The following is an 11,937-nucleotide window of genomic DNA, read 5'->3' on the forward strand; positions in this document are numbered from 1 at the left end:
CAGAGAAAACCCGCTACATTGTTTTATTAGCAGCAAGGTATCTTTTATATGCAACATCCTACATATAAGACAGCACATGCCACGGCCTTTGATACAGTAATTTGAACTGTACACTGTACACCACAGACAAACACAGGCATGTGATTAAAAGACACTTCATGGCATTAAAATCATATTGGCCCCCGCCCCCCCCCCCTCCCCCCCCCTCCCACGACCCACGTTTCAATAGGCTCGAGTAAAGATTACCAATATGATTTGACAGTGCACTGATTTGAACAAGAAAGAGCCCAATCAGCCCACAGACGAGGATCGATCCTAGACTGACCGTGCATCAGGTGAACGCTTTACCATTGGGCTACATCACGACGCTAATGAGGATGTCTGAACCGCATTATGGATATAGACACGTAAATACAGTTTCGCAGTTAGAAACAAAAATTAACAAGGACAAATGAACACCATAGTTTAAGATGTTTTAATATTAAGAGTTTTCATATTTCACAAATGTAGAATATGTTTGATCTCTGTCTGCACCGCCCCGTGCACTTTGCCGAGAAGATCATCCAGTCTTTGAACGGCAGACCCGACGTGTCCTGCAACGGAAAAGGGGTTATACTTTGTTTAACGACGCCCCCAGCACATTGATTATTGATCAGCTAAGTTGATATTGTTGTTTGGTTTGTTTTGTTTTCTTTGTTTTTGGTGGTGGTGGCGGCGGCAGCGGTGGTGGTGGGTTGTTGTTGTTGTTTTTTTGTTTTTTCTGTCTCTGTGTTGTTGTTTTTTCTTGTTATTGTTGGGTTTTTTAGGGGGTGTGTCTTCTCTCTCTCTCTCGCTCTCTCTCTCTCTCTCTCTCTCTCTCTCTCTCTCTCTCTCTCTCTCTCTCTCTCTCTCTCTCTCTCTCTCTCTCTCTTATATATATTATATATTCTTCTTTCTTTCTCATTTTTTTTTTTGGGGGGGGGGGGTGGGGGTGGGGGGTATTCTCTCTTTTCGGGGAGTCGGGGCACGTCTTCTTCATTTAAAATTCAAAATAATCTAACAGACTTTTATTCATTTATTTTACTTTTTGTTTAACTATCATTCATTTCATTTCAACATATTTTCGTGCTTATGTCCAGTAATGTATTAAGGTTCAAGCACGCCGTCCTGGACACAACTATATGTTGTGCTTCAAGTAGGGATAGGAGGGGAGAACACAGCCCTCGCCCCCCTCCCACGACCCACGTTCCAATAGGCTTGAGTAAAGATTACCAATATGATTTTAATGCCATGAAGTGTCTTCTAATCACATGCCTGTGTTTGTCTGTGGTGTACACCGCCCCCTTTTCAGGACAGTTGTTAATTGTTAGAAGTTAGTGAGAGAGAAGATGGTGTAGTGGTCTTACATCTACCCCCTGAGTCGTTAAAACTAGCTCTGGGTGGGAGCAGGTACCGGGCTGCGAACCCTGTACCCACCAGCCAGTAGTCCGATGGCTAAACCATGACACCACTGAGACCGGTGTTTAACTATCAAACCAATTTCATTCATAACCCCTTCTGGTGATGGTCATGACAACGACGACGACGACGACGGCGATGTTAATTATGACGATGTTGATGGGGATGACAGCGATGATGTTAATGATGATTGTGATAACGATGATGATGAAGATGATGATGATAATAAATTGACTATGATTATGATAACGACGACGATGATGATGATTATAGTGATGATGATGATGATGATGATGATGGTGGTGGCGATGATGATGATGATGATGTTGCTGCTGCTGCTGCTGATGATGATTATTATTATTATGGTGGTGATGATGATGATGATGGTGACGACGACGACGATGATGATGATGATGGTGACGATGATGATAATAATGATGATGATGATGATGATGGTGGTGGTGATGATGATGATGATGATGATGATGTGATTGTGATGATAGTCGTGGTGGTCACGGTTATAATGTTGTTTTTTTACCTCCAGCTGCTACGTTGTTGAACTCGTGTTCTAGCAGTTCTTCAAACTGATGGATCTTGCTGGTGATGTGTTCCACGTTGGACATCAAGGTATGAAGAAGACTGCAATTTAATTACAGCAAGACTATAACCTAGTGAAAATACCTGGTCCTCTAAAATTGACCATCGTATGGTACTTCTGATTAAAACTTGTAGTTTCGTTCTTAGAATGCTCATCTCTGTAGTAAGCCTACTGTCCATAGATATTCATATATGGTTGAGGACCACAGAGGTAATTAGAGAGGAAACCCGCTGCCGCTAGCCTTTTGCCATTAGCAGCAAGAGATATTTTTAATGGACTATTCCAAAGAGAGAATAGCACATACCACGGCCTTTTTACATCAGTTGTAGAGCACTGGCTAGAACGAGAAATAGCTCAATAATTATTGGCCCATCGACGGGAATCGTTCCTAGACCGACCGCGCATCAGACTACGACCCGCTCCTATACGTGGGTTACGCAAAGTGCTTATTAGATTCTATTAGGTTTGTTACGATGTGTGGAATTCAGAACTCTACTAGCAATAAAAATTAGTATTTTCTCATTTCCAGAAAAACCAACTGTGGAGAAATGATATATGGATCATTTTAGAATTATAGAGATTGGGGTAGTACAAGCTAGAGTCGCCCTCATCTCCATCGATCCCAGTTGGTGGACCCATTGGGATATTTCTCGTTCCAGCCAGTGCTCCACAACTGGTGTAACAAAGGCCGTGGTATGTACTATTCTGTCTGTAGGATGGTGTATATAAAAGATCCCTTGCTGCTAATCGAAAAAGGTAGCTCATGAAGTGGTCTGTCCTGGACCAAGCCACTTGCTATCCAGAGACTTGGCCCGCGACAGACATGCCTGAAACCTTAGTGGTATATGGGCATGTTAAAAATACTCGCACACACACACATGAAGTGGCGACAGCGGGTTTCCTCTCTCAATATCTGTGTTGTCTGACGCTATATAACCGTAAATAAAATGGGTTGAGTGAGTCGTTAAATAAAACATTTCCTTCCTTCCCTCATCATCATCAATACTAATAAATAAACTAGGATAGTAAATTGTAGCGATTCTTACCTGAGATCCCGCTTTCCGAAAAGGAGCTTAACTGGTGCTGAAACCAGCGCTGAAAATAAATTAAAACAATGAATCGGAATCCAAACACTACTGTCGGTGTTTACTGTATAACTAATTCTATAGCATAATACGTAAGACGATTTTAGCAATTTCTCATTGTTCTAACCGCTCCTCATCTTTTTATTTGTACTGCCGACTTCTTTCTTGGCACTTACCTGATGCCGCATTTTGTAAGGATCTTTTTGCGCTCAATTTATTTCAAGTTATGTTTATTCTTATATCCAATTAAGGTTCAAGCACTCTGTCTTGGGCAGACACCTCAGCATTCTGGACTGTCTGTCCAGGACAGTGGGTTAGTTGTTAGTGGTTAGTGAAAACTCACTCTGGGTGGGAGCCAATACCGGGCTGCGAACCCTGTACCTACCAGCCGTATGTCCGATGGCTTGACCACGACACCACCGACGCCCGTATCGGAATCCAAACACTGTTGTCGGCGTTTACTATATAACTAATCTATAATACACTACGTAAGACGATTTTAACAGTTTCTCATCGTTCTGACCACTTCTCATCTTTTTATTTATACTGCCGACTTCCTTCTCTGTACTTATCTGATGCTGCATTTCGTAAAGATTTTTTTTTTCTTTCTTTTCTTTTACGCTCAAGTCACGGCGGCCGTGTATATAGCCTCGGCTAATGAGGACCGGTTATCATATAATACATGCCGGTCATAGTTTGGGGAAAAGCCCAGTGTAAGTTATCCACACCCACATCTAAACGTTTCCGTGTGTAGCACACGTTAAACCTAGTAATATATATTACATGTTCAGTGCAATCAAAGTATGTGATGTTTTTCAGATCACATACTTTAAGAATTTAATAACTTTGCAAATTAGATGTAAATTAATCGAGGTCACGGCACTAGGTTTATTGACATTTAAGCAAAAGTACTAGGGTGACACTCCATAATTGACGTATGCATTCATAGTCATCAAATAAAAACATTTCAATAGCAATGTTACACTGAAAACTGTAATTTCAATCCAACAAGACATAGCGCCTAAAAACACTTTCTATATTGTGTAACTTAGTTATGCATACTTTCAGACCCTCTGGCTGAATTTCTGTGTGTTTTGGTACTTATGTATGTTATTGTACTTTCACAGTTTTATCACAATGTATTAATTGTTCCATGTAAACATGTCCTCATATGCCGTAGACTACGACCTGAGTGTAAATAAAGTTCAGTTCAGACAGCCACATATTCTTACATCATTTGAATATTTAGTAATGGCGGACTGGAATTAAAGTTGACATAAAGAGAGAGACACACACGCGCGTGCGTGTGTATGTGTGTGTGTGTGTGTGTGTGTGTGTGTGTGTGTGTGTGTGTGTGTGTGTGAATCAGATACTCAAGATGGGATGGTGTGTAAAATGTTTTTTTAGTAAGTCTACCACACTTCACTGTATTTTTTTGTTATTCATTTAACAGCTAAAAATCACCAATAGCTATTCCAAACACGATACCGATGTTGCTAAGCGTGGCTGGACTTTTTGCCGACAGATTGTCAAGTTTAGGGTTAAGCTATGGGTCAAGGATTAGGGTTAGATTTAGGATCAGCGTTAACTTAGAGCCATGGTTAGTGTCAGGATTATGTTTAGCGCAAGGGTTACAGATAAGGCTAAGGTTAAGGCTTATGGTCAGAATTAGAGTTAGGGTTAGGCTTAGTGTTAGGGTTAGGTTAGGTTAGGTTAGAGTTAGGCTTAGCGTTAGATTTAGGATTGGATTTAGGATCAGAGTTAAGGTTAGTGTCGGGGATAGACTTAGTTAAGATCTAAGGTCAGGGCTAGGATTATTTAGGGTGAGTGTTAAGGTTACAGTTAGTGTTGTGGCCAGGATTAGAGTTAGCGTTGAGGTCAGAGTGGTTAGTGTTAGTGTTACGGTTAAGGTTTGTTTATGGTTAGGATTAGGGTTATGTTTGCGGATAGTTGTAGTTTCGTTCTTAGAATGCTCATCTCTGTAGTAAGCCTACTGTCCGTAGATATTCATATATGGTTAATAACCACAGATGTCATTAGAGAGGAAACCTGCTGTCGCCAGTTCATGGAAAGGAAGGAAGGAAATGTTTTATTTAACGATGCACTCAACACATTTTATTTACGGTTGTATGGCGTCGTACTGATGGTTAAGCCTCACATATATTGAGAGAGGAAACCCGCTGTCGCCACTTCATGGGCTACTCTTTTCGATTAGCAGCAAGGGATGTTTTATATGCACATACCACGGCCTTTGATATACCAGTCGTGGTGCACTGGCTAGAGAAACAGTTCGGATGTAAAAAATACCAAACTTATTTCATCAAACTTCATTCTGGTCTGTTATTAAAAAGTTTGTTTTTGTTCAACGACATTACTAGAACACATTGCTTTATTAAACAATTGGCTATTGGATGTCAGCCATTTGGTAATATTGAAATATAAAGTCTTAGAGAGGAAACCCGCTTCATTTTTCCATTGGTAGCAAGGGATTTTTTATATGCGCCATCCCACAGACAGGAAGGCACATACCACGGCCTTTGATATACCAGTCGTGGTACAACTGGCTGGAATGAAAATAGTCCAATGGGCCCACTGACGGGGATCGATCCCAGACCGACCGTGCATTAGGCGAGAGTTTTACCACTGGGCTACGTCCGGCCCCCGCCCCCAATTCCCACCGCCACCACCACCCCACCCCCTCCACCCGCATTCTGGTCAGTGACATGACTTACCAGTGATCTCCTGACCTACGCCCTTGAGGACGGTGGACGTGGTGTCTTTAAGAAGCTGTTTGCCGAGCATCAGACTGTAAGGTAGCACCTGTGTAACGGTCTGCAACACTCCTTTGTTGAACGCCGTTATCGGGGACAGTAGGTCATGTAGAAGGCCGGCGTGGGCGCTCACGATGAGACACGCTGCTACTATAATGGCAGTCTTCATTCTTCTTTATACCTGATGACAAAACAGTTAAGTTTGTTTTGTTTAACGACACCACTAGAGCACATTGATGTATTAATAATTGGCTATTGGCTGTCAAATATATAGTAATTTCAACAGTCACTGAGAGGAAAACCCGCTACATTTGGTTTCCATTAGTAGCAATGGATCTTTTTATATGAACCATCCCTCAGCCAGGACAGCACATAACACGGCCTTTGATTGATATACCAGTCGTGGAGCACTGGCTGAAACGAGAAATAGCCCAATAGGCACCTTTAAAACGTCGACCCGGGCCCTGTTCCATGAAGCTATCGTAGTTCTAAGATCACCTTAAGTGCACAACTACCTAATGCACATAAGGTGATCTTAGAGCTAAGATCGCTTCGTGCAACGTGGCCCAAGACCGTACTTAGCGGTGGGGGAAGGTCGGCAGGGCAGTTATCCCTCTCCCGAGAAGTTTGTAAAGTACCTTTTTATTTTAGAAATTTCCTTTTTGTCTCTCCAAGAGAAGACCTATATAATATATTAATATGCCATGGGGTGGCTTTTGTTTGCTCGTTTTAGGGGGTTTGTTTTTTCTTCTTAATGTTCCTCCGGGTATTTCTAGGATATGTATGCCATTTTCAGTAACCAATATTAGTCTTGAAAGCTAGTCACCCCCTTTCGTCATTGGAAATTTACTAACACAAAACACAACTACTGTATTAAGAAACTTGACTTTTTTCTCTATCAACGAATATTTTCATCTACAAGTATCTTGATGTAACAACCAGTGCATCACGACTAGTATATCAAAGGTCAATATATGTGCTGTCCTGTTTGTTGGAAAGTGCGTATAAATGATTCCTTGCTACTAATGGATAAGTGTAGCGGCTGGGTTTTTTCCTAAGACGATGTTTCAAAAATTACCAAATGTTTGACTTCCAATAGCCGATGATTAATAAATCAATGTGTTCCAGTGGTCTTTAAAGGGACAATCCTGAGTTTGCTGCAATTTTTAAGACGTCATCGACTAACAGAGACTTTTTAACGATTGTAATTACATATCAAATATATTTGTCTGCATAAAATATTAGTGGCTGTATATTAAACGTGTTTCTGGTCGTTCTAATATTTGTACTAGGTTAAATTTAATTTAATTTCCTAAATGTTTTGTTTTATTTGTTTGTACGTACGGAATTATTTGAAGACAAAATCCAGTTTGGGCTTTATACAAATATTAAGACGACCAGCAACATATTAAATATACAGACACTGATATTCTAAACAAGAAAATGTATTTAATATGTAAGTTTAATCGTAGAAATATTTTATTAGTCGGAAACATCTTACAATGCAGCAAACTCAGGAATGTCCCTTTAAGAGAAACATCTTACAATGCAGCAAACTCAGGAATGTCCCTTTAAACAAAGCAAACTTTATCTTGCTGTAACATAAATCCTAATTAGTGTGGCTCCAGCTACTGCTTCATAACAGATGTAGGCCTATCAAAGACCGCGTAAAATTCCTGTTTGTGGAATGAAGCATATATAAAAAATGGTTTGCTGCTAATCGAAAACGAGCAGGTGTCAACTCTCATTATCAGTGTGGCCGTAACCGTATGTCAGAAACCATAATTGTTTTAAAATAATAAAATAAAATACAACGAATCCTACATTATCAACTTGATACTTGATACTTTTAATTCACAATATTGTATGAAAGTATTAAAAGCCCTAAAGAATAGTCTTATCTGCATCTTTTAATTCATACCGGCCTCGGTGGCGTCGTGGTTAGGCCATCGGTCTACAGGCTGGTAGGTACTGGGTTCGGATCCCAGTCGAGGCATGGGATTTTTAATCCAGATAGCGTCTCCAAACCCTGGGTGAGTGCTCCGCAAGGCTCAATGGGTAGGTGTAAACCACTTGCACCAACCAGTGATTCATAACTGGTTCAACAAAGGCCATGGTTTGTGCTATCCTGCCTGCCTGCAAGATCCCTTGCCGCAAATTGGAAAGAGTAGCTCATGTAGTGGCAACAGCGGGTTTCCTATTAAAAATCTGTGTGGTCCTTAACCATATGTCTGACGCCATATAACCGTAAATAAAATGTGTTGAGTGCGTCGTTAAATAAAATATTTCTTTCTTTCTTTTAATTCATAATCTAGTGGTAAAGCGCTCGCTTGATGCGGGGTCGGTTTGGGATCGATCCCCGTCAGTGGGCTCATTTGGGCTATTTGTCGCTCCAGCCAGTGCACCACGACTGGTACATTAAAGGCGGTGGTATGTGCTATTCTGTCTATGGGATAGTGCATATAAAAGATCCCTTGCTGCTAATCGACAAGAGTAGCCCATGAAGTGGCGACAGCAGGACGGTCTCCTCCCTCAATATCTGTGTGGTCCTTAACCATATGTCCGACGCCATATAAGCGTAAATAAAATGCGTTGAATGCGTCGATAAATAAAACATTTCCTCCCTTCCTTCATAATCTAATTATTTCACGAAGATACTAAAAGATCCGTGATATTTGTTTTCATTATCTAATTATTGCATGAAAGTCATGAAGACCCTAGAATTACGTTACCAGTACCTTACCTTGCAGGAATCTCCTATTTGCCAGGACAAACTGAGTTCTTAGTAGGTCACAAGTATTATGTAACCTTAACAGATATGTTAATCGTGTAGCCATGCAGGTGTTAATCTAACATACTCGTGTGTATCAGGATCTACCTTAGTCTGTTAAGCGTTAGTAGGAGGTGCTTGGGTTGAAGGATCAAATCCCCACAGTGGACCCATTAGTTATCTAATTGACTTTTTTCCCAACCCGTGTCCCACGACTGGTATATCAAAGGCCGCAAATATGTTTCCCTGTCTGTAGGAAAGTACATGCAAAATATCCTTTGCTACTAATGGGAAAATCCCTGAAGATCACGTATCACAACTGGCAACTGTTTGACATCCCATAGCCGATAACTAATTAATTAATTAATTAACGTGCTATGCCGATATAGTGGTTTGGTTTAACAAAACAAACAAACTTGTTTCCATATTTGGTAGGTTGGCGTTTTCTTGATAAAAAAAAACAATATTTTGCACGAATCGTAGAAAATAATAAAAAATCAACTTTGCGATATCGCAGTTCAACACAAAAATACTTTTAAGAAGAAAGCGATGTTTTTTTAATAGAGCTTAAGCGAGATTTGGAAATTCGGCCCCAGTGTTGATATCGCGAGCCTAATTCACAAAGCTGTCATAAGCAGCATCGCATTGTTCTTGCAAGTATTTTTGTACTGCAATTCGAGATAGTAAAACTGCATACGTTTAGTGAATTATGCCCCTTGGCCTTCAAAGTTGCATATGTTTAGTGAATTATGCCCCTTGGCCTTGGGGTAGATGTTTGTCCAGGTGTAGACTGTATGGAACTACTTGAATAGAGGGTTGTAACAAACCCTAGCTGCTCAAGAGTAATTTATTGGGGGGGGGGAGGTAAAATGTGTTTTGTTTGATAATACCACTAGAGCACATTCATTAATTTATCATCAGCTATTGGATGTAAAACATTTGGCAATTTTAACAATTAGTGATCAGAGGAAACCCGCAAGGGATCTTTCATATGCATTTCCCACAGAGGGGACAGCACATGCCATGGTATTTGATATACCATTCGTGGAGCACTGGTTGGGACTGGCATAAACCTAGTCACAGAATGGGTTCTCCGAGAGATTCATGAGTGCATGTCATCACAGCAGTTACTGTCTAAATATCCACCGGGTTGTGTCTTTTGCAGGTTGAAATATATATCACTGATTGCGTTTGATTCTGTATTTTGTGAATGTGTGTATATACATGTTTGATTGTGTTTGATTCTGTGTTTTGTGAATGTTTGTATATACATGCTTGATTGTGTTTGATTCTGTTTTGTGAATGTGTGTATATACAGGCTTCTTTGTGTTTGATTCTGTTTTCGTGAATGTGTGTATATACATGCTTCTTTGTGTTTGATTCTGTTTGTGTGAATGTGTGTATATACAGGCTTTTTTGTGTTTGATGCTGTGTTTTGTGAATGTGAGTATATACAAGCTTCTTTGTGTTTGATGCTGTGTTTTGTGAATGTGTGTATATACAGGCTTCTTTGTGTTTGATGCTGTGTTTTGTGAATGTGTGTATATTCAGACTTCTTTGTGTTTGATGCTGTGTTTTGTGAATGTGTGTATATACATGTTTCTTTTTTTTCTTTGATTCTGTGTTTTGTGAATGTGTGAATATATATGCTTGATTGTGTTTGATTCTGTGTTTTTGTCAATGTGTGTATATACATGCCTCTTTGTGTTTGATTCTGTTTTTGTGAATGTGTGTATATACAGGCTTTTTTGTGTTTGATGCTGTGTTTTGTGAATGTGTGTATATACATGCTTCTTTGTGTTTGATGCTGTGTTTTGTGAATGTATGTATATACAGGCTTCTTTGTGTTTGATTTAGTTTTTGTGAATGTGTGTATATACATGTTTCTTTGTGTTTGATTCTGTTTTTGTGAATGTGTGTATATACAGGCTTTTTTGTGTTTGATGCTGTGTTTTGTGAATGTGTGTATATACATGCTTCTTTGTGTTTGATGCTGTGTTTTGTGAATGTATGTATATACAGGCTTCTTTGTGTTTGATTCTGTTTTTGTGAATGTGTGTATATACATGCTTCTTTGTGTTTGATTCTGTTTTTGTGAATGTGTGTATATACAGGCTTTTTTGTGTTTGATGCTGTGTTTTGTGAATGTGTGTATATACATGCTTCTTTGTGTTTGATGCTGTGTTTTGTGAATGTGTGTATATACAGGCTTCTTTGTGTTTGATGCTGTGTTTTGTGAATGTGTGTATATACAGGCTTCTTTGTGTTTGATGCTGTGTTTTGTGAATGTATGTATATACAGGCTTCTTTGTGTTTGATGCTGTGTTTTGTGAATGTATGTATATACAGACTTCTTTGTGTTTGATGCTGTGTTTTGTGAATGTGTGTATATACATGTTTCTTTTCTTTTTCTTTGATTCTGTGTTTTGTGAATGTGTGAATATATATGCTTGATTGTGTTTGATTCTGTGTTTTTGTGAATGTGTGTATATACATGCCTCTTTGTGTTTGATTCTGTTTTGTGAATGTATGTATATACATGTTTCTTTCTTTTTTTTGATTTTGTGTTTTGTGAATGTGTGAATATATATGCTTGATTGTGTTTGATTCTGTGTTTTTGTGAATGTGTGCATATACATGTTTCTTTGTGTTGATTCTGTTTTTGTGTTTTGTGAATGTGTGTATATACATGTTTGATTGTGTCTGATTGTGTCTTTTGTGAATATGTGTATATACATGTTTGATTTTGTTTGATTCTGTTTTGTGAATGTGTGTATATATACATGTTTGATTGTGTTTGATTCTGTTTTGTGAATGTATGTGTATATACATGTTTGATTGTGTTTGATTCTGTGTTTTGTGAATGTATGTGTAAACATGCTTCTTTGTGTTTGATTCTGTTTTGTGAATATGTGTATATATACATGCTTGATTGTGTTTGATTCTGTTTTGCGAATGTGTGCATGTATACATGCTTGATTGTGCTTGATTCTGTGTTTTGTGAATGTGTGTATATACATGCTTGATTGTGTTTGATTCTGTTTTGTGAATGTGTATATATACATGCTTGATTGTGCTTGATTCTGTTTTGTGAATGTGTGTAAATACATGCTTGATTCTGTTTGATTCTGTGTTTTGTGAATGTGTATATATACATGCTTCTTTGTGTTTGATTCCTGGGATTTTGCGCGCGTATTATTATGTTTCATGCGGTTGGTGTGTATACACTAAATCGGAATGACAAAACCGTAATACATCACCAGGACCGTATATCTG

The 11,937-nt window shown here is 39.1% G+C and overlaps 1 protein-coding gene across 2 annotated transcripts; it reads right to left on the bottom strand.

The window, feature by feature from the left end:
- Window positions 1-461: 461 nt before the first annotated feature.
- On the bottom strand, window positions 462-8,685 carry LOC121367538. 2 transcript variants are annotated; one of them, XM_041491774.1, is made up of 5 exons: window positions 8,635-8,685; window positions 5,853-6,072; window positions 3,082-3,130; window positions 1,976-2,076; window positions 462-593 (listed from the first exon to the last, which is right to left on the bottom strand). In XM_041491774.1, exons 2-5 carry the CDS (start codon window positions 6,058-6,060, stop codon window positions 499-501), a joined length of 453 nt encoding a protein of 150 aa, XP_041347708.1. In that variant the 5' UTR covers window positions 6,061-6,072; window positions 8,635-8,685; the 3' UTR covers window positions 462-498. The 2 variants fall into 2 exon arrangements, with proteins under 2 accessions (XP_041347708.1, XP_041347718.1); XM_041491784.1 differs by lacking the exon at window positions 8,635-8,685 and adding an exon at window positions 7,437-7,541.
- Window positions 8,686-11,937: the final 3,252 nt, after the last annotated feature.

Source organism: Gigantopelta aegis, chromosome 1 (assembly GCF_016097555.1).
Source record: "Gigantopelta aegis isolate Gae_Host chromosome 1, Gae_host_genome, whole genome shotgun sequence".
Lineage (NCBI taxonomy): Eukaryota > Metazoa > Mollusca > Gastropoda > Neomphalida > Peltospiridae > Gigantopelta > Gigantopelta aegis.

Excerpts from the sequence above, each read along its gene's own strand:
- LOC121367538 (XM_041491774.1), bottom strand. The coding sequence starts at position 6,060 with ATGAAGACTGCCATTATAGTAGCAGCGTGTCTCATCGTGAGCGCCCAC. Across the intron at positions 3,131-5,852 it reads CGTAGGTCAGGAGATCACTG|CGCTGGTTTCAGCACCAGTT; the intron begins GTAAGTCATGTC and ends ATTTATTTTCAG. Across the intron at positions 594-1,975 it reads CAACAACGTAGCAGCTGGAG|GACACGTCGGGTCTGCCGTT; the intron begins GTAAAAAAACAA and ends TTTCCGTTGCAG.